Raw genomic sequence first — 22837 nt, forward strand, 5'->3', positions numbered from 1 at the left:
AAATAGCAGACCAAGAACTGGTATTAGCATGATAAATTTTTCTTTTAGAAATTGTCTGAGTGGGATCCGGTTAATCCCTTTCAGTTACTCAGTAGTGAAGAAGAAGAGAAAAAGGAAGACTGCAAAGAGAAATCGAAATGTTTCGGACCTTAGGATGGACAAAGAGAATTACCTTCCTCAGAAAATTTGGTCGGTGAACGTGATTACATCTATCTTTACCTTGCCCCGCTGATCCAGCTCAGCTTCCCTCGAGAATACCAAGGTTCAGCCATGCCATGAATGAAATCCTTTACGTGTAAAGAGAAAAGTAGAAGAAAGGAAGAAGAAAAGAAGGATCCAGGAAACAAGCACTACTCAAGTTGATACTGGCGCAGAAGTCCCACATAGTGTTCATCAAGCTAATGAGCCGGAATTTAAAAATAATACAACATGTTCCTCTGGCAATTCCCATCAAAGTTAGGAGCATGAGACGATCCGACCAACTGGTAAAACAAACCGCCTTACCATGAAGCAAAAGAGAAAGAAGGATAAGAGAAAGTTGTGGAAGAGGAAGAAAAAAGAGAGAAAATCCGAGGAAAATGTTTTTGGGAACAGCGATACGCTTGGCCAAATCCCAAATAATGCTTTGCAAGTTGCTGAATTGGATGAAAGTGTTATGAAGGAATTTTCCTGGACCTATGGTAAGCAAAGTGACATTGAGAGGAATGTGTGTTAGAAAAAGAAGATGTACATGGAGAAGCTCACAACAAAGAGGCTTAATTCCTTTCATTCTAGTGAAACGCGGATCTCTCGTCTATCAGATGGTAAACCAGACCAAGAGAAAGAATACAAGCTACATCAGACCAGGCTCCCATGCGAATCTTCGATTTTTTTTCTCAGCCTTTCAGGTATTTGAGGAATTAGGAGAAGAAAGACAGATGGGGTAATGAGTGGGAAGACGCATGAGTAGTATTGACATGGAGGACGAGGAAGTCGAGGAAGTTGTGGACAAATGAACTCGCTGTAGGAAAGTGTTGAAAGCATCCATTTTATGCACGTGCCTTATCAAGAAAGTGGGGTGCCTCAATTAGAAGTGTTGGACGAGTTGTCCAGCGAGACCACGAAGCCTATGCTCATTTCATCCAATTTGGCCTTATGTTTTTTGGTGGATTCATGTAAATCTTCACTTGATCCAAAAAATAGTACAACTACCTCTGCAAGTTTTTGCTCCCAACTCAACTTCATGTGCTATTAAGGTTGTTTGATGAGAGACTGACGGTCGTGTTCCGCATTGGGAGCAATATGTTTAGATATCACGTGTTCTGTTAGAATCATATAGCAAGATGGACAAAATCTTGATTTGAATAGTTCATACAAATGTCAAAGTATAGGATAAGTCTACAAAAATAGGGCCATTTTATCTATTCTCATCATTTTATTACTTGTTCGACACATTCGCTTGCGTTGAGAATTTTACAAATAATATCCCAAGAGCATCTTGTTTTTCAAAACCTTATGTACATCTTCTTCATCTTTAACTTAGAAGACTTTGTTCTTAATTTCGAATGCATTTGTAGTTGATGTTCATCGAGGTATCAATCGAGACACCACATAGATAGAAGTTCCTCGTCCATAAAACACCCCCCCGTTCTCGCGTGGGACCCGAGTCCGCATTGACCGTTGTTATAGCTTGATTGAGCCTCCAGGTTAATAGGGGGTCTCTATGGTAACCATTACGTTCCCAAAAAGTAGTTCCGCTTAAGAGTTGCATGATAACCATTCCACTTCTTTGTTTTTATTCCAAACCTATTTCTGGAACAGGTTTGCAACAGAAACTCGTTTGGTAACGTAATTATATTTTTCTATTTCTGAAACAAAAATTTGTTCCAAAAATAGATTTGGAAGGAAAATCAGAAAACAAAAATTTTAGCTTCTCCGAGAAACAAAAATAAAAAAAATAACCCTCACTTTTTCTCAAGTACCCCTCATCACTAACCACCATCCACCATTGCTCGCCGCCTCACTGTCGGCCGCCGCCGACCCCGCCACCATTGACCATCACCTACCGCCAACCACCGCCAACCTTCGATGACCGCCTTAACCATCGCCGACCGCCGCCGATCGCCTCAACCATGGAGGGCCTCCGCCAACCACCGCTCATCCTCGACCTTTGTCGCCACCAACCACCGGGCTCGATATCCCACCGTTGCCCTCCCCCCCGGCCCCGTCGCTCCTCGCCTCACTGTCGATCGCTGCCACCCACTTCCGCCACCCGTCGTTGCCCTCCACCGGTCGCCACCGCCCATAGCCATGACCACAGCCCACCGCCGACCTTCGCCACCGCCGATCGTTGTCCTAGGCAGCTAGTCGGCGCCTACCGCCCGCCGACCGTCGATGGGTCGCCACCCACCGCTTGTCGCCATTGACCCTTGCCTACGACCAACCTCTTCCGCCCACCGCAACTCTCCATCGGTCGCTACAACCATCGTCGGCCACCACCGACCACCGCCGACCTCCACCGGCCCTCATCGCCCACCATCGCCTCTGCCGGAGTAAAATATAAATAATAAATTTTTATTTTGAAATATTAAATAATAATTTCTAGAAGTAGAAATTTTCAACTATTGTCAAACAAACTTCTGTTTTAGGATGAGAAATTTTATGTCATTATCAAACATATTTTTTTTTGCTCAAAAACTCATCCAGAAACGGAAATAGAAAAATCTATTTCTAGCCGTAAATCTATTTTCGGAACAGAATGATTGTCATGCACCCCTTAAAATGATCTTTTCTAATTTCGCTCCCGGATGAGTTTTAAAGAATCAGAACATGTTTGGTAACTGGTCAAAATCTCTATTCTTGAAATAGAAATGTGTTTGATAATTGCACAAAATTTTTATTTCTAGGAACAGTTGCTCTTCCCAATTTTTTTCATTTAAGTCAAATAATTACGTAGTTACTTTATGAAATTTCATCCTACATTTCAAAATTAATCGAAAAATAATTCATATTGATTCTCTTATATTATATATTGCACACTGAAATAGAAAAATAAATATCAAGAATCATCATGAGTCGGTTTTGCCATTTATTGTAAGGTTTCATCGAACTTTTCTGAGCGAGTGGACAATCGACATGAGCGAACCCCGTTTTTGCAAGCAAAACGCACTGCACTGCCCCGCCCCACATTGGTGTACGTTTTTTATTCTAGAAAATCAAATCTCAATCTTAATTCATTGAAAACTTAAGAACGAGAGTTTGCTAAGTGTTCACGATGGTTATTTTTTCTTTTTTTCCAAAATTTTATGAAGTAGACTAAGTCTAAAGTACATAAATCTAGTCAAATCACAATTAATAAACCAAGTGCACAATCAAGGAATCATGACATTGATAAATAGTATTATAAAATCCTAATGAAGCCTCAAGGGCTTAGAGAAATGTGATTCGAGTTTAATTGCAAATGTGTTTAAAAAATTTGTAAAATCTAGAGAATCTAGGCCCAAATTTATGAAAATGAGGTCAAACTAGCCTAATATAAGCTTCTTCTATCTTTAAGGATTTTCTGAAAATTTTCTTATATTTTAGAATTTTTCCAAATTTTTTTCGAATTTTTCATATTTTATATTTTATTATCTTATATATATTTTTAAAATGATACCTTCTCCTGGTTTAGTTGGAGGAAAAATTGACTAGAGAACGGACAAAAAGAAGTGAGAGATATGAGATTTTATTATATTTTATGATTATAAAAAATGGTTCTTTTTTTCGGAATCAACTTTTTTTTTTTGTTCTTATTTTTGCTACAAAACTATTCTTGGGAACAGAATTGGAATCAGAATCTTTTACGTTATGAAACAGGATTCTCATCTTTTTTTGTCTCGGAGAATAGGATTAGATAACCAAAATAGTTACCATACATACAATAGGCGTTTTCCCCATTGTAGTAAAAAAAGAACGAGTTCTTTCCAATTAATCCTTTGACGAAAATTGATTTTCTTTTCACTTTGGGCCAAAAGAAATCCAAATGAGAATAGAAGGCTTTTAAGAAGTTACGGACCTCGGAGGTGAAAGAGCCCAAGAATTTCAACTCGACACATATTCTCAAGAGCTAATTCCCAAAAAAAGCAACAAGTTTAGGTCTAATGACGATTCTAGCCCGAACTTTTTTTTTGTCTTATAAAAAAGCATCAACTTTAGGTCTAATGACGGTTCTGGCCCAAACTTTTTTTCATCCCACGAAAAAGCACCAACTTTAACTCGAGTCCTAAAACTGGCCCCCTTTAATTTGGAACCATTACTTGTCCAACGTGGCAATTTCATGTCATTAATAAATCCACGTGGCTTGCTAATGTGGATTTGATGCACTATTCATCGTCTTCTTAGCATGGAATTTGAAGTTGTTCATCTACTTCACCTCTAACACAACTTGAAGGATGATGGTTAGCCTATTTATTGTCTTTTTCACTTCACCTACAAGCATCCGTTGTCTAACTGAAATCTGAAGCTATGTATTACCACCCATGGAGAGATGCCATGGACGAGATCGCCAAGCTCACGACTAGAGCCTTCTTTTTTTAACAAGCCTAGCCCTATCCCCTTCCCGAAGCGAATGAACATCTTCATATTCCGTGCTAAGAAGACGATGAATAGTATTTTAAATTCATGTCAACAAGTCATGTGGATTTATTAATGACGTAAAATTGCCATGTTGGATAACTAATTTTTCCAAATTAAGGGCTGGATTTGAAACTTGAGTTAAAGTTTGTGCTTTTTCGTAGGATGAAAAAAAGTTCAGGCTAAAATCGTCATATAACCTAAAGTTGGCGCTTTTTTAGGGTATTGGCCCTAGTCTCAAAGACAAAGTCCCCTGTTTTTGTCTTAGGAACCGCCAAAACTGGAGCGATAGCAGTCGGGTGCTTCTATTTCCTTTTGGGCAAAGCGAGATCCTCCGCCCATCAGGTTCCTCTCTCTCTGTGTCTCTGTCTCTGTCTCTCTCTTGCTGTGCGGAGAATGGTAGATGCTGCTTGACTTTTCTCCTGCGTTTTGTTTTCCGTTTTGATGGTTATGCTTCTTCTGGGTAGTGAGCTCCTTCAGTTCTTGCATGATGATGTCGCCTCTCTCTCTCTCTCTCTCAATTCGGTTTGCTTCGCGTCTTGGATTTGACTTTTTTTTTTTTGGGTAGCTGATATTGTTGAGGAGATTCAGTCGCCTCATAATGCGAATGGTTCATTCATCACGTGAGTAAACGAAATCTCCGGGAAAGTGAAGAAATCGACCATTTCCTGTTCAATTCCGAGTCCATGTTGAGTTACAGTACTTGAGAACTTGAATGGCGGACCTGAGGAGCTGGGAAAGTGGGATATTCTCCGTATTTCCTTCTTATAACTTTGGTTGCAATAATCTTCATGACTTTAATCTCACCATTTTGCTGCTGGAAAATTTATGATCCACGTGTGTAGGAGACGTGGGTGCTAATTTTGCACGTTTTGTTGCCACTTGAGGTTATTGAAAAGAAGTTCCGGTGCAGCTAAAGCTGGGATGTTTTGCATGCTTCTCTCTTTGTGAAGGTTCCTCAAACTGGTGTGTGAGTGTATGTAGCTTTCTAGATGGGTCATAGGTGTCTTTTGGTACTTGTTCCCTGCTGAAGCGGTATCTTCAATTGCTTGAGTAGGAAAAGAGTGTCGATCAAATAAAAGATGAAGAACTGGCATTAGCATGATAAAATTTTCTTTTAGAAATTGTTTGAGTGGGATCCGGTTAATCCCTTTCAGTTACTAATGAGGATAATTTTTGTGAGTCGAAATGCCAGTCAGCCCAATCAGCTTCAACGTTATCGCTTTATGATGACATGAGTTCTGAATCCCCATTTCGTCGTGTTAGGATGAGCAAGATCTGGTAGATTAAGTCTCATGCATATGAGTATGGACTCGAGAAGGGGATAACGTGCATGACGGAAATGGTTGCTTAATTGAAAGGATATTTGAGTGGCCCTGTTATAGATTTGACGTCATTTCTTGGTCTAGTTTACTCTTATCCGCACTTTATTATTTCCCCAATCAGAGAATTAGGTGGTTTAGCAGAACTGACTGATTGCATCTTACTGTATATGCTTGCTTGTATAAGTTTGCTTTTTAGGTAGGAAATGTATTCAAGGGCATATATATCAAGCTTACATGTTGGTTCCATTTACATTCACGATGCAGCTTGGGAAAGGTCAAAGGGGCATTAAGGATTGGAATAATTTGAATATCCATCTCTTGGAAAATTTTATTGTTCTATTGTGAAAGAGGAGATCATTGCATGTGGACAAATCTCTTATGAATATTTCTTGAGGGACCGCGCTGCAAAGTTAGGACACTGGACTTTTGGGTTGAACTAATAGTCCAGTGATATCGATCAATTGTTTTCTAGTCTTGTATTCTTCAATAAGTTATGGAGGCAGAGCCGTGCAGTGGTAGTAGTTCCATAGTGAAGAAGAAGAGAAAAAGGAAGAGGGTAAAGAATAATAGAAAGGTTTCCGATCTTAGGATGAACAAAGAGAATTACCTCTCTGAGAAAATTTCGTCGGTGAACGTGATTATATCTTTACCTTGCCCAGCTGATTCCAGCACAGTTTCCCTGGAGAATTCCGAGGCTCAGCCATGCAATGGATTAAATCCTTTACCTGCCGAGAGAAAGAAGAAGAAAAGAAAGATCCGGGAAACAAGCACTACTCAAGGTGATAGTTGTGCAGAAGTCCCATATAACATTCTGCAAGCTAATGAGCCGGATGTTAAAGATAATATAACATGTTCCTTTGGAAATTCTTGTCAAATTTTGGAGCATGAGGTGATTGGACCAACTGGTGAAACAAACTGCCTTACCATGAAGCAAAAGAGGAAGAAGGATAAGAGAAAGTTGTGGAAGTGGATGAAACAAGAGGCAAGAGCCATGGAGAAAATCTCTGGGAAGAGCTTGCAAGCTAATGAGCCGGACGTTAAAGATAATATAACATGTTCCTCTGGCAATTCCCGTCAAATTTTAGAGCATGAGGAGATCCGACCAAGCGGTGAAACTAACCGCCTTACCATGAAGCAAAAGAAGAAGAAGGATAAGAGAAAGTTGTGGAAGTGGATGAAACAAGAGGCAAGAGCCATGGGGAAAATTTCTGGGAAGAGCTTGCAAGCTAATGAGCCCGACGTTAAAGATAATATAACGTGTTCCTCTGGCAATGCCTATCAAATTTTAGAGCATGAGGAGATCCGACCAAGCGGTGAAACAAACTGCCTTACCATGAAGCAAAAGAGGAAGAAGGATAAGAGAAAATTATGGAATTGGATGAAAAAAGAGGCAAGAGCCATGGAGAACGTCTCTGGGAAGAGCAATACTCTTGCTGAAACTCCGAATAATGTTTCACAAGTTGCTGAATTGGATGAAAATATTCTCAAGGAATTTTCCTCAACCTGTGGTAAGCAAAAAGACATTGAAAGGAAGTTGTGTTCATTCGAAAAAGAAGATGTACTTGGAGAAGCTCACACCCTTTTGAGTGATTTCAGCAATATGAGTATCTCTTCAAGCAAGAAAAGGGGCAAAAAACTCGAAACCGATTGGAGTGATTTTTCTGAGGACCATGTTCATAAGGAGACTTCCTTTCGCTCTAATTATGCTCATATCTCTTATCTTTCAGATAGTAAACCAGAACAAGTAGAAGAAAGGATACAAGTTACACTAGCACAGGCCTCCATGGGAACTTCGAGAGCAGAAGCCTCTGTTCATGATCCAGAGCAGAGTCTTGATCTTCCAGAAAAACCTGAGACTATCAAGCTGCATAGTGCAGAAGATGGTTCTGCTGAAGTTGTTCTAGTTGAAAGTATGGATGTGACCGAGGCTACGAAAAACAAGAATGCTGAAAAGCTTTTCTGGGTTCAGATAGCGGAAGACATTGGGTCTCGTGTGGATAAAGAAATTGGAGCTGCATCCAATTGTAATGGAGAAGATTCAGTTGATTCTGGGCTTGTTACTTGTTCTGAGCACTCAAACGGGAATGGTTTCAAGGTAAATAGGCAGATCGATGGAGTAAATCCTTTGTCAGAACTGTTGGTGTCCGAAGGTGATATTAAATTAGACATTAATATCAACCAAGGAAGCATGCCTTTGCAAATTCTGGATATATTGTCAGAGAGGACTAGTGTTGAACCTTCTAGAAAGAAGCTTCTTATACTTGATCTGAATGGACTCTTGGTAGATATACTTCAAAATGTTCGCGGCAGATGTGAACCGGACTTAATTGTGTCAAGACAAGCTGGTAAAGAGTTGAGAATTGGCTAAAGGTTGTTGATTTCTCTTATATAGTCTTAGAACATAGTTCTAGCTCATCATTTGCTATTCTTGCAGTATTCAAAAGGCCCTTTGTTGATGATTTTTTGCAGTATTGCTTTGAGAAATTTGCTGTTGGGGTTTGGTCTTCAAAGACAAGGTACTGTTATTTCAGTCTTTGACCTGCAGTATCCTCGTTCTTGTAATTCCTTTAGCACCATCACAAGACTCTTCTCTCTCTGTGCACGTGTGTGCTGCGTGTGTTCATGGTTGTCAGGATCACGAACCAGATCGTAGGATCATGATCGTACAATCCTACTGCTAAAAGTCTGGATCCTAAGAAAACTATAGTCTGCTGGGATCGTGATCCGGACCGTAGGATTGCCATCCCAACTTCGATTCCACTGATCCAGATTTAGAAGGCAATTCTGCTTTTTCAGGCAGAGCAAACACGAAATTGGATGTCCTTCCCCCAGCCCATGGGCCACTTTCTTAAATAATGTTCAGTCCCCGTTTGGAAAATATACAGTTTGGAGAACTAAGGAAAAAGGAAGGAGATGCATGCAGAGTAGAAAACAAAGCAGAGCAGAGACATCCATCACCAGAGAGGAGGACAAAATGAAGGATTAGAAATGAGGGAAAGGCAGGAAAGGGATTTCATGCAGCCTTTTAATTGATTGTCACGGAGATTGTTGTGATCCTGGCAATTGGGGAAAAAACATAAAAGGAAAAACTAGGGGAAGGAGATTTTATTCGTTTACATTTTCTTAACTTTTTTGACATAGTGCTTTAACTGTTAATTGAAAAAATGGCAACCAAGAATTTATAGCCAGGTGTTTCTGACAAGAGAACCCCACCTTTGAGCTTCAATACCTCTTTTTAAGGTTAATATGCATCTAATTACAGTGAGTTTAGTAAGAATTTCATATTCTAGGGGTCAATTCATGGATCTTATTATTGTCGATCTGATTATTGAACATCATGAATGGATCCTACTTGGGATCCCGATCCTGACAACCTTAGTGTTCTGTGGATGTGTGTCATTTCACGATAAAGGCTGCCCAGCTTTAATATATTTACTGTGCGTTAGTGGTCTTAGTTATTCCTTTTTCAGGATAAATTTGGATCCAATTGTACACTTTCTTATGGGCGACTCCAAAGGGAAATTGCTTTTCTGTTGGGTAAGCAGCTTTCACATGGAGCTTTTTGTTTTTCTATGTTGGTGTCCATTTTGTCCATCGCTCATCTTGCATGGATGGAGACTTGCTGCAGAACATTAAGAAAGAATAAGGGCTACTTTTCAGTTCCTCAGCAGTTTGGTGTAAGATTGATCTCTGAAGCTTATCGGGCCTAAGAGCCTGAATGTAGGATCTGCCTCTTTAATTTCAGCCGAAGAGTGTTTGAAAGTTTTTCTATGTTCCACTTCTATTACCGAATCCTCTGGCCTCCTGCTCTTCAGATGGAATGAATATCCAGTATTTATTTTCCAGCTGAATAATTCTCTTGATGTTTGAAGTTGTCCATTTTATCGTGTGATTGTATAATTTTTTTTTTGGTCGAAACTGTGATTATATACTTTGTCAAGTTGTAAATTAGATGAGTAAGTTCTCTCTTTCAATTTTGTGATTGCATCACTCCTTCCTGAGAATATAAAGGTATATCCTTGGAAGTGAGACACCTTTCACCTTGTTTGTTTGAACTTTATGATGTTTTAGTCTTTCACATTAATAAGAATCCTCAACATCCCTGGTTAAGTTGGAAATTGACTTTGTACCCATGTCATGTCCACTTTCCCGTTTTGTAGTTTTCCTTAGATCCTTGGTTTAAGTTGCATATCTCGTTAAATTTTTGCTTACAATGCCTAATCAGTAAAAGCGTATACTTGAGCTTCTGCAAGTAACCTTTTCTGTAGTAGTTACTGGTTTCCAGTTAAAAAGTAAATGTCTCAACCGTTGTGTATTTTAGTGATGACAACATCATATCATGTCTAATTTTAGTTTATCGCCATCTTTTTTTTTAATTATTATTTTTTAACTATATTCTGGACTACTTCATTCAAATCTTAATAGAAATTGATGTAGTACAGGATCGGTCTCACTGTACAATAACAGAGCTCACTACTGTCGAGAACAGGAATAAGCCCCTGGTTTTGAAGGAACTTAGGAAATTGTGGGATGAACACAAGCCCAATCTTCCATGGGAGAAGGGAGCATATAATGAGTCAAACACTTTGTTGTTGGATGATTCTCCGTACAAAGCCCTTCGCAATCCGGTTAGTCACATAAGCGGTCTAATCTTTTCATCTGATTTGGATCATATTTGAACAGTATGACTAACATCGGTTTATCCATGTTGCACCTATCCTCATCCAGGCAAACACCGGAATATTTCCCCACTCATACCACTATAGAGATGCCAATGACAATTCTTTAGGTGAGAGACGTTAAAATATGCATGTACTTTCTCTGTTTTAGAAATTACAGATGTCCAAGAAATTATTTCTTAAGGCACCTTAACATAGATCTCTTTTTCTAAGTTTTATTTAAGATGCATGGAATAATCTCATGAAGAAGCCATAGCAGGTAGCTGAATAAATGATACTTCTTTTGAAAGTGCTCTAATTTCTATTCTGTTGTGCATTCTAAAAGGGCTTGATAGATAGCTGAATCAATGGCGGGTGCTTTCTTTTAGCGTTTAATGGATAATTTGACTGGGGATAGCATAGGGCCATAAACTTGGTCAATTCTTTACCCTATTGAGTTTACCATCCTGGACATTTATGTAGTTGGCACTTTGTTTAGTGTGCCCAGAAGTATTAGATATTACCTTGTGGTCTGTTAACGGTTTTGTTTGTCAGCAGACATGCAAATCTACTTGTTTGCCCTTAAATTTGTTATTACGGCTGTCCTGAAGTCTCCAGATTCCCCAAGCTCGTGGAATCTTACGATCATGGCTGAATAAGCAATAGACCGAACTTTTTATGCCTCTTGTTATACTTGCATATTTTTGTGGGTGAGCAGGCCACCTTGTGCATCATTTTTCTACCTCTTAGCTGCTACTGTATCATTAAGTTTGTTATCTTTCTTGGAAGATCATCCAGTGGCTGATAATGCTTTCATTCTCCCAGTTGCAGTTTTTCATCAGTGCTCTAAATATTTTATTTGCAAATTAATGCTTCATGCAGGACCTGGAGGTGACCTGCGGGTCTACTTAGAAAGCTTAGCTTTGGCGGACGACGTTCGGAAGTATGTAGGGCAGAATCCATTTGGTCAAAAAGCAATTGACGAGTTAAATCCATTCTGGTACTATTATAAGAGGGTGTTAGTTGCAGACCCACCTGAAGATGCTACTTCTAAATCGAAGTGAGCACATTTCTCGTCCTTCACTTGGATGACAGCTTTTTTTTTTGACGACTTGAACATCTTTTTTGTTAGAGCTTGTTTAAGAATTAAAAGCATGCGATATTCTGTAAAAGCCCCTGGAAGTGCCTAGTTCATCTAGAAAAGCCTTAACTGGTCGAATCGACAATCTTTTGTTTTTTGGGTGAGAAAATTCCTTGTTTTGACAATCAAGTTTTAGATAGTCTCTATCTTTATAGGGGATGAAATTTTTTCGAATTCATCAAGCCAGTCGCTTGTGTACAATAAAATGCGATATTCGTAATTCGGCCTAGCTCTGTACTGGCAAAAGGAAGCACTATTCTATATATTGTGCCTTTAAATTGATGCAATTGCATGGTCTATTCCATGATTCAGCGGGAAGGGAAGAAAAGCTTCTCTTGCATAGTCATTATTGCCTTTTCTTCCTGCATCATCTTCTATTTTTAGGTCTGACTTTGGATTGCCAGTTAAGCATGGTATGTCAATAACTTGGAACTGTTGACTTGGGGGGATTATGTGACCTGTTTGGCTTTTGGAAAATGCAACGTAATACCAACCTCAGCAGTGTCGGCGTCTTTTTGGAGAAGATGGTTGGGCTCATATTTCTGTCATTCTGTTCCCAACTTAAAATTTTCAAACTTTAAGAGGCCAAAATGAAAAGAGAATTAAAAGAAAATTATTGACTATTTTTATGTATTTTTGCAGCATTAAATGCTATTTTTCTCGATTTTTCAAGTATTTTTTTTATTTTCAAAAAATATAAAAAATACGAAAATATGAAAAAAAAAATGTTTTTGGTTAAAAAGTAGTCCCTTACTCTTGGCAATTGACTTTTTTTTTTTTGTACTTTTTATAGATTTTTTTACAACTTTTTTTAAAATAAAATTGATTAAAAATCATGTGTCAATCTTGTTAAGCTCCTAAATTCGAACCTTATCGGAATTGCGGATCGAGTGGATCTTGGATGGCTCAAACGATAGGACTTCGGGCAAAGTGTAGACTCGGATTAAGGTACTGCTTGCGGCTTGGGGCTGGTTTGGGTGGTGCTGTTCATGGTGGTCGGTGACCCCTTTTGTCGAGAAGAGAGCTATTCATGTAAGATTGAGAAACAAAACCACAAGAAGACAAAAGGAGGGTATCCCGCTTCTACCAATTACACTTGCTTTCCTTGACTACACGCTCTCGAACTCGGTCGGTGAGAAAAATCAATTCTAAGTTGAGGCTAAAGATGAAATTCAAAAGGTCACTAACCCGAATAGATAGTATTTATATTCTCTTATTTTATGGAGTAGAATAACGTGTTTAATTTACCTCCTTGAGAGGTTAATAAATCAACACAAATAAATTGAGATGATTAGTGTCTATTTGGTGTGTTCCTCAATTATCTGGGCTAAAACAACGTTCAGTGTCATAAATATGGGTGTGTAACATTTCTAAGTTCTACATCAAGTTAGAGAAAAATAATGACTTTACATGAGTAGAGACCCATTCTAAATATGACCATACAAAACCTTTGAGCTTGGACAAATTGCATGAATAAGATCTTGGGCCTCGAAAAGAAGTGTGAAATTGTGAGTAGTCTTTTTGAGCTCCGGTCTTATTTTTTAGCATACTGTCGCAACCCTCCGGAAATTATTAACGAGCAAAGGTTAACGAGCTGATCCCTCTTCAATTTTTTATTATATGAGACCCCGGTTGTCGGCGGGGTGTCTTTTTAGGATCGCGGGTCTCTCCCAAGACCCATTACTCGAATCGCGATGTCGGGTAAAATTTATAAAATATCAAAATTGACCTTGTGTGGTCGGGTGGCATGTGCGAGGTGTACATGCAATTTGGAGTCGCCACCGATCGATTTATTGGAAGGTATGATCGGAAAACCTTACCGAGCGGTCGGGAGAAACCGTTCGGTTCCGCGAAAACCGGAGATTATTGGGTCCGGGGACTTGGTTACGCCGAAATTTTAATCGACGCCCTTTCGGTTACCGATGTTGAGTGATTTTCTAACCTACGAGTTCATGCAGATGCGATATCGGGTGAGGTAGGTTCTAACAATTCTAGGTATACATGCAGATAGTAATTTTCTATTTCTAACAATCAAAATCAAAAATTAAAATGCGCATTCAAAACAATCAATGTCAAATCAATCAAACAAATTAAGCAAACGAGCCTAAGAGGATTCTATCGATTCACAAAAATATCGAATTTGGGTTTCGAGGTGGTTCGGTAAAATTTGGGGCGGAAGGCCCAAAAGGGTAGAATGGTCATTTTTGGGAGTTCGGGACCCGAAAATCACAAAATTGGGGTCGGGCCAGTTGAATGTTGCCATTTCCCATTTTTTGTGATTTTATGGAATTTTTCTAATTTTTCTAATTTTTTTGAATTTTTATTTATTTTCTAAAAAAGTTGGAAATTTTTCAGATCGACATTCATCGACCCTCGAAGTCTCAAAATTTTCGATCCAGACTTTATGAGTCCCGAATCGATCTAAGAATTTTTAGAAATTTTTTGTGAAAAACTGGGAATTTTTATGAATTTTCTAGGTATTTTTGCAATTTTTTGGATTTTTCTTTTTATTTTTTATTATAAACCGGACCGGGTCAAACTGGTCAACGGCCGGTCAACCCGGTCCAGACCGACCCGCGATTTCACCCAACACAAAACGGCACCGCATCTATTTTATGTATATTTCTATATTTTTTTTGAATTTTCTAAATCTAATTTCTAATATTCTAAATATACAAAAAAATGAATGGACGGCCGAGATCAATCTCAGATTTGATCTCGGCCGTCGACACGCCTCTAAGCAAAAACGACGCCGCACAGGCCTAATCCCTAAAACGACATCACTTCCTGTATTAAAAAAGGACGGTCACGATTAGAACCGAAATCTAATTTGAACCGTCGACTCATCTAGACCAAAACGGCGCCGCATGAATTAAATGCACGGACGGCCACGATCAATCCTAAACTTAATGCGGGCCGTCAAACCTATCTAAAGACAAAACGACGCCGCATCCGTTAAACAAACCGACGGCTGCGATTCATTCTAGATCTAATCTGAGCCGTCTACCCGTCTTTGCCAAAAACGACACCGAATCACTTATGACGAACGAACGGCCGCGATAGATCTTAAGCCTAATCCGGACCGTCCATCTATACTAATGCTAAAACGACGACGTCTAACCTAAACAAAACTGCACCGTTTTTGGTTTTCTATGTTTTCTATCAAATATGCTAATATCTAAGAAATACAAAAATCAGATCCGACGGCCCTAAATCAAATTCATCTATTTTTCCTAGCCGTCGGATCAAGGCCGACTCAGCCTATTCGCGCGCTCGTCCGAGCTGAGTCGGCGACAGCGTGGACCAATCACGGTGTGCCACGTCGGACCTTGACTTTTTGACCGAGCCACGTCGGTCATCTTCTTCCTCGCGACGACACGGGAATGGACGGCCGTAAACGTTCCGGCGAGATCCAACGGCGAGATCTCGCCGGAATGACACCAAACCAACGCCAATACACTCGCCTCTCCTTCTAGATTGACATATCCAAGAATCAAACATTTTCATCCACCAAATCGCGAGAATCGAGCTAAGCACGATCACGGCATCTCGGAGCTTGATCAAGCAACACAGAGCACGATAACCTAATTCTATCACACATAAGCTCAAAAAGGAGTTGAGGAAACTTACCTGGAGTCCTGATTGGACTCGCGATGGCTAGAAGGGTCCGGCCGGCGTTCGGCCGCACCGAGCCGTGATGGAGGTTCGACTCGCGTGATTCAAAGGAAATTGATGCAAAAACGAAGTGCGATTGTGGTCGGTGAAGTTCAGGAAACAAAACGCACACAGCAATTTAAAGAATTGTGTTCGGAACGATGCGATGCCATTGATGCACAGTGGAGGAATCGGAAGCTTAACTTACCGGTTTAAGGGATCTCGAGCCGATAGGATGAGTGCGATAGCTTCCCGGAGTCGCGGCGAAGCTTCGAGAAGCGATTACGAGCTTCGATTTGCTCTGAATCCAGTAGACGAGCGATGAGCAGTCCGAGCTCGAGCTTTCTTCAATGGCGGTCGCTAAGAGCTCTCTCTCTCTCTCTAACTCTCTCTCTCTCTCTATTCTGTTTACTCTCGCGAACCAAATGAGCCCCCCCTTTAATTCGCTAAGCTTCCTCCCTTTTATACCAATTTTTTTTGAAAATGCGCGCGTCGGGAGGAGTTCGCCGACTCACTTTGCACGTGCCCACGCGTGCGAAGTGAGCCGAACGGAGACCGGAATGGAATAGGATTCCGTCCGGCTCCGTTTGGTACTCCGGCAATGCCAATTGCGCGTGAATTGGGCTGGGTTTGCGGATTGTTGACTTTTTCACGTCGCCGCAGCTTTGACCGGCTCGCCGGAGCTCTTCCGACGGCCATTGTCCTCAAAGTTGGATTCAATCGACGCAAAATCACCCGAGGAACAAAACGCCCATGTTAATTGGTTCGATTATTGCCGATTTCCCGACCAATTTGCTCGTCAAAATCCACCCTGGTACTGTTCATTCACGGGACCATTCTGAGGAAGGAGACGACATCATTGCGGACCGGTTCGATCGGTCCGGCCGGCGGTCAGACCGGTCCGAACCGGTTCATACATTGCATTTTCCTTAATTTTTGAAATTAAACAAAATTTACTAGGAATTTTTGTAATTAAACCTCAAAATTGGACTCAGGGGCTTGGATTTTATCTAAAAATGTGGTTTTGCCCAAAAATTTTCATCAATTTGCACAAAAGCCCCAAATATTTAAAAATTCTCAATTCGGGGAAAATGTCAATTGGACGTGTAATTGACCAAATTGGACCACGAGACCCATTCCAATCGATTTAGAATGCATGAAAACATAGGGGGACGGTCCAATTTCACTATGATAGTCCCTCAATTAAAAGTAATTTCAAAATTTGGCCAATTGAGGGACTAAATTGCAAATAATTTGGGGATTCTTGTCTAATTAGTGCAATTCGTGCAATTGAGGGTGCAATTGATCAAATTAAAGTTCAAAGGGACTGCAATTGAATGTTTAGACCTAAAATGTGCAAAAATTGCAAATAAAAAGACTCAATTGGTATTTTTTGTGTAAATTCAACTCTAGGTATTGTGAAGAAACACCTAAAATTGAACTCAATTTTCATGTTTTTGTGAGGTCAATATGGAAAGGGAATTAAAATAAAAATATTGGGCATTTGTGTGTATTTTTGTGACCTCGAAAAGTATTTTTTATGAATTTTCTAATATTTTCCTATTTTCCGAAAATATTAAAAAATGCGAAAAATATGAAAAATTATTTTTTGTTCCAAATTGGTTCCTTATGCATGGCCAAGGCTTCCAATGTTGATTTTTTAATTTTTTAATTTTTTGTGAATGTTTTGGTGAATTTTGGAAAATAAAACTAAAGGAAAATTGATTAAAAATCGGGTGTCAACACATACAACTTTTGAAAGGTGCACAACGCATACTTACGTTTTCTCCATAGTGATGGGCAGCCATTTCTACTTAATATATGGCTCGATTGCTTTTTTTTGAAAAGCAAAAAACCTATCCCTATGTGCAACATTTATATGCTATGAAAATTTCAGGTACTTTGGGTTAAAAAATGTTAAAGTGTGTCACTTGCAAGATTTAAATTAAAAATACATTATCTCGTAATTTTCTTCGAAATAATCTAGGACATATATAAAAATGACTCATTCATCTAAAAATCGTGGCAAAAAAAAAAAAAAAACAACTGAAAGGCTTGTATTGCTTTGCTATCATGAATGCACTACTCCGGTGTGAGGGTATACTCTTAAGATCGTACGCGGTGACGGATCGATTAAGGTGCATAAAACCCAATTCGAACACCACCTAATCACTAAACGGAAAAAATAGGAGAAGAAAAATAATCTCCTCTCCAAGGCGTATTTGAGGTGGCTTGGTGACGTTTATGTAAACAGCTTTTGTCTTTCAAAGTAGAAACTATTTTTTCATCTAAAAACCGTTTAATTGATTGTGTACAAAAGCAAAAATCTCAAATGTAAAACCTAACACATAATTATTGTTTTGAAAATTGAAATTTTTTTTCCTACAAAAAAAGTAGCAATTTTTTATTGTTGGACATATAAAGCGTGATATGTATTTAATCTATAAAAAAAATTGATGATGAGTGTCCTTGTTATGTAATAGTTTTTTTTTTTTTTGGGTTGAGCCTTATCGCATAATAATTAAGTATCGTAGGTATGGGGTTCGACTTCCGCGCTTTACAAAGCGGCAGAGCAAAAGTTGAGGATGCAATCTTAGGAACATCATTCACAGCACTAATCAAGCCATTTATAAGGGAGTGTACATCCACATTTCTCGTTTCAAACCTTGTTAATTACGTCCAAACGGTTTTGATAAGTGTCTTTTCTGTCCCTTTATATTCGTTTTGGTCTTTTCTCTTCTGCACTTTGAAAATTCCCCGCCAACGTGGAATTCACTATTTTCTTAGGAAGTCAAACAAATAATTTGTTAGGTTTCCTCGAGAAAATATATGGTTGAGGCAGCACCGAACACATTCGTATTAAGGGTGAGCAAAAAAGACCGCCCGGATCGGAACCGCTCGGACCGGACCGAGACCGATGGTCCGGTTCCCGGTTTTAGGGGGATCCGGTCCCGCTCCCGATTCCTAAAATTGGAACCCGTGACCGGGCGGTCCGGTTCCCGGTTCCAGGGCGGTCCGATTCCCGGTTCTAGGGCCCGGGACCGGTCTTTTTTTTTTTTTTTAATTTTTTTTAAAAAACAAACCTAACGTTTACTTGTTTAGGTTTAGGTCATTTAGAGTTTGATCTAGAGTTGCCAATTGAAGAGGCCTTGACTTTGCCACACTCGTGGTACACCGACCCTTGTTTCCTCGACCTTGAGCTCAATCGCATCTTCTATCAAAGTGTGTATTAACTTTTCGAACTGCAGGATTGGAAATCCTTAGAACCGCCTGGGAACCGGGATCATGCGACGGTCCGGTCCGGTTCCCGATTCCTGGTTCCGAGGGTGGCCGGTCCGGTCCACGGTTCCGAAAAGTGGGAACTGGGACCACCGGTCCGGTTCCCGATTTTTTATGGGAACCGGACCGGACCGGGAACCGCTCACCCCTAATTCGTATGATTATAATTAAAACATTGCCGAACTGCAAATTACGAAAATTATTTCAAAATGTTTCTCTTTTCAGTTTCGATGTACAAAATGTCTCAAATTAAAAATTCCCGCTTTGCTTCGGGAACTTTTGAACTTGAAGACGATTAGGCGTAATAGACTCTCGTACAATGCCATAAATTTAAAATTCCGTACTGTGCAATGTTCTACGTTTGACTCCGACGATTTGTAATATAGCACTATTAAAATGGTGGACATCCAACCCTCATTAAATAAAGTTGTATAGGTTGATGATTCTGAAATTAATCATACTTTTTTGGGGGAGAAACCCTACATAGTCTCTTGACTCTCTTTCTTCTTACTTTATTCCGAAGTTCTTGTATCCAATTGAATCCTGCTAATGGAGGTTGTCTTTGCTTTCTCTTGTTATTCTGTACTTCATTTCGTTGGCCAACTTTATTATTTTTTTTTTAATTTCATGTAAACGTTGCGATCTTGTAAGTCCATACAAGTGGAATATTTTAGCAAGAGGGTTTAATTTAAAACATAATTTTCCTGCAAAAAATGGAGTTTTATAGGCAAAAACTAAAGGTGGAGAGTGCTCCGCCGCTATCGAGAGATAGCGACGGAGCGGTTCCCTTCTCATTTCCACGATATTTTGAGATTCATTTCGTCTCGGTAACCCTCCTTGGGTTTCTGCCGCAGCTAGCAAGGTAGTGGTACGAGAATTCTTCATGTCAATGCAGATTGCTCCTGGTGTTGGGACGACAGACGCCTACCATGGAACCATTTTGCGCAACCTAGGATGAACTTGTCCCGCCATTTGGTTTTGAGTGTCTGGATTGGCGAAGGATTGTGTGTTTTAGGATCTATTTTGTAGCCATACTCCCATATCCAGGAGATTTTTCAGGGGTTTCATGAAAAGATGAAGGAGATTCATTCTGAAAATGGACGATCAATGTAATGGTATCGATGAATGACGAACGAACTCAAGTCAGTAGCAATTGCCGTATTTGACGTGGATGCTGATTCCTATTTTTGTGGGACAAAAAGTACTTCCTATTTATGTGGGACATCGATAATTTTTTTGTCAAATATCCTCATTTCACTTATTTTACAATATATAATATTCATGGACAAATGCCTAAATTTATCATATTATGTGGTCAATCACATGTAGAAATTTGAAATTCTATGACTTCTTTATTAGAAAAACCTTCTAATAAATTTCGAATCTTGAAATGGTTCTTCTTTCTATGTGCGTGCACAATTTCAGCTTTTCATTATGCGTTTCTTTCAATTTCTTTGATTCAAATATTTCTCAATAGTTAACAAGTGCTCTTTGAAGTTTCTCAAAGTGTCACGATCAGTCGCTGAGTTGAATCTAGACCGAACCAGATTCTTTATGTATTATTCTCTCTCCCTCTCTCTTTCTCTCCTGGTGACTTCAGTAAGCAACATCTTTTATTGTGGATATATGATGTGTGCAATAAGAAAAAAAATCATAAATTCCATTAATCTAGTATAAAAATAAATTAAAAGTTTCAAAAAAAAAAAAAAATTCTGAAAGATACAGGGGAGAGAAGTAATAGAAAATCTGTTTTTGCGTAGATAGGGAGGGAGGGAGGGACGAAATCCGAAGAAAATCTCTGCTCTCTCCAGTTTTCTTTTCTCTCTATAAAGCCGCTTGCACGATAGGAGGGAGAAGGCACAACGGCACAAACTCTCTCTGCTTCCAGTGATCATCAATGGCTTCACTTCTCGCCGTATGCTTCTCAAGTCATAATTTTTTTTGACGACTTTAAGTACATCTTGCATCTCCATTTGAGCAATCCACATGTGGGCACACTAATGTTTTGCATGGCAGGTCATGATCCCGGGTATGGTTTTGGACTCATAGGTGCCATGGCCGTATGCTCCTAACGATGCAACGATGTGCTTCCCGTTTGGATGAATTGAAGCCAATGAGAACGAACAATGCGAGGCCCGAGGCACTCATGATTCGTGGAAACGGGTATCTTGATCCAATGACTTTGTTATTATTAGCGAACGGTCCAAGGTCTGGCGAATTCTATCTATTAAGGTTGCTGGTGTTTCTTTTAGCCTATTCTAGAAATTCACTTTGTAAGGTTTCGTTGTAACATGAAAAATTCGGCATTCACAAGACTTAAATCCTCATCCTATGAGGAAACCTCAAAGCAGAACGAAAGAAGTTCTACATTATGGTTTAACAGCAATAGGTTCAAGTAACGTTTCTTTTGTTAAACAAGCAGTTCTCTTGTTTTCTTGTATTGCAGGAAGATTTGCTTAGAACGACAAAGTCGGCGACAACAGATGATGGCGGAGAATTCTGAGGGCCGCGTTGATACATTGGACTCCGTCCTGGCCATCCTTTACTTGCCTCAACCGATAATTCAGAAAATCATGTCGTGTTTACCTCCAAGGGTCGCAACACAAACCAGCATCCTGTCCAAGGACTGGAACCACGCCTTTAACACTCTCCCGGCTCTAGAGTTCGACGAGGAAACCTTTGGGAGCAAGGATGTCGGCGGGTACGATGCCGACATCATGACGTATACTTTCCTGGAATACGTTGATGGTTACATCACGCGGCGCCGTGAGCACGACCTCAGCATAGACTCAATGAGCTTGCTGGTCTTCTTGCAAGGCAACAGGTTGAATCCCGTGGTGCCCAAGTGGATCGACATTGCCTCAAGGCTCAATCTCCGCTCAGCCGCATAGTCAACTATCCCGACAGAAGATGCAACGATCACAAGTGCCCCGATTTGGTCTCCGACACCGTCTCCGTCCTCCACGTGAGCCATCTCCGCATGCAGGGGGTCAAGACGAGGCTGCCTCGCTTAGAAGAACTGGTCCTACACAAAGTCGGCGAGAGCCAGGACGTCTTGAGCGAGCTAATGCTAAGTTGCCCTGCACTCCAGCGAGTGGAGCTGATTGGGTGCTCCAGCTTCACGGACCTCCTCATTTGCGGACCAAAACTCGAGAATTTTGAGGCGTCCGGCGTGCTTCAGATCAATAGCTTCACGATTTCAGCCCCGAACCTCAAGTCCTTCAGCTTCACATCCGCATACACTATAGGCTCACCGGAGGGGGCGTTGTCGACTCTCCAAGTACATGGCGCTCAAAACCTGAGGGAGCTTACATTGGATTTGTGTATGGTCGGAATCAGGACGGTCAAAGAAGCTGTTTCTCGGCTTCGTCTGCTGGAGACTTTGAGGCTCAAGGGGAGTCAGTCCGCCGTTCGCATCAGGATAACTCACAAGAATCTCAAGGACCTCGTCTTGACTAAATTCGACTCCCTGAGAAGAGTGAAGCTCCAAACTCCTAATCTAGTTTCGTTCCAGTACGACGGCCTCAACATCCTGGTCATCGGTCCACGAGATTCGACTAGATTGGCAAATGCGAGACTAGAGGTGGATTTCAGACTCCGCACGAAGAGGAGCTATCTCAAGGCGGCCAAGTTCCTAAGGTACTTCGGCCGCTGTGACTCACTGACACTAGTCTGTAACAAAACCGAGGAAAGTAATCCTTTCGAAAGGATATTTTCGTATCGATTATTTGCACGCTAATGTGAACTGAGGATTGAAATCCTGCTGTTTTTTTACATACATAGGCATTGGTTCTTCCGGAAGAAATCAGAAGTAAAGTGCTTCCTCCACTGCGCAGTGTCAAGCATCTGAGACTTCAAATCCTGTTCAACACTTCCGAAGTTGATACTGGCTCTCAGCTGACGGAAAGCTTGAGGTGGATGTGTCCTCGTTTAGAGACGCTGGTCATAAGTCCCGAACCCCACCAAGAGAAGACGCCATGCCCTTGTTTTGAGATGCCGGCAACCGGCTTCGGACCCCGCATGGACAAGTACTCACGAGCGAATAGAAAAAGGGGTGGCCCGGAATTGGCGGCGGCAATGAGAGATGCGTTCTCAACCAAGAAAACTCACTTGTATGGAAATTTCCGTAACTTGTATTAAAGCTTCTATTTGACCGTGCTAAGTTCTTATCTGATGCCAGCATTCCT

At 40.4% G+C, this 22837-nt stretch overlaps 2 protein-coding genes across 2 annotated transcripts; both read left to right on the forward strand.

Moving 5' to 3' along the window:
- Window positions 1–505: 505 nt before the first annotated feature.
- LOC115726611 lies at window positions 506–11916 on the forward strand. Its single transcript, XM_048279689.1, has 8 exons — window positions 506–706; window positions 4815–4938; window positions 6578–8263; window positions 8353–8434; window positions 9389–9455; window positions 10361–10546; window positions 10647–10707; window positions 11459–11916. The coding sequence occupies exons 1-8, from the start codon at window positions 506–508 to the stop codon at window positions 11638–11640; spliced, it is 2589 nt and encodes an 862-aa protein (XP_048135646.1). The 3' UTR covers window positions 11641–11916.
- Window positions 11917–21136: 9220 nt separating this feature from the next.
- On the forward strand, window positions 21137–22500 carry LOC115726610 (F-box/LRR-repeat protein At1g06630-like). Its single transcript, XM_048279690.1, has 3 exons — window positions 21137–21372; window positions 21468–22289; window positions 22434–22500. The coding sequence occupies exons 1-3, from the start codon at window positions 21137–21139 to the stop codon at window positions 22498–22500; spliced, it is 1125 nt and encodes a 374-aa protein (XP_048135647.1).
- The last annotated feature ends 337 nt before the right edge of the window (window positions 22501–22837 follow it).

Source organism: Rhodamnia argentea, chromosome 5, assembly GCF_020921035.1.
Source record: "Rhodamnia argentea isolate NSW1041297 chromosome 5, ASM2092103v1, whole genome shotgun sequence".
NCBI classification, from domain to species: Eukaryota; Viridiplantae; Streptophyta; class Magnoliopsida; order Myrtales; family Myrtaceae; genus Rhodamnia; species Rhodamnia argentea.

What these genes read in the sequence shown, in the direction of transcription:
- LOC115726610 (XM_048279690.1), top strand. Translation starts at nt 21,137, where the DNA reads ATGGCGGAGAATTCTGAGGGCCGCGTTGATACATTGGACTCCGTCCTG. An exon ending in TACGATGCCGACATCATGAC is followed by an intron (nt 21,373 to 21,467) that starts GTATACTTTCCT and finishes TCTTCTTGCAAG; the next exon opens with GCAACAGGTTGAATCCCGTG. An exon ending in AAGGCGGCCAAGTTCCTAAG is followed by an intron (nt 22,290 to 22,433) that starts GTACTTCGGCCG and finishes TTACATACATAG; the next exon opens with GCATTGGTTCTTCCGGAAGA.
- LOC115726611 (XM_048279689.1), top strand. Translation starts at nt 506, where the DNA reads ATGAAGCAAAAGAGAAAGAAGGATAAGAGAAAGTTGTGGAAGAGGAAG. An exon ending in GTTTGGTCTTCAAAGACAAG is followed by an intron (nt 8,435 to 9,388) that starts GTACTGTTATTT and finishes TTCCTTTTTCAG; the next exon opens with GATAAATTTGGATCCAATTG. An exon ending in TGCCAATGACAATTCTTTAG is followed by an intron (nt 10,708 to 11,458) that starts GTGAGAGACGTT and finishes TGCTTCATGCAG; the next exon opens with GACCTGGAGGTGACCTGCGG.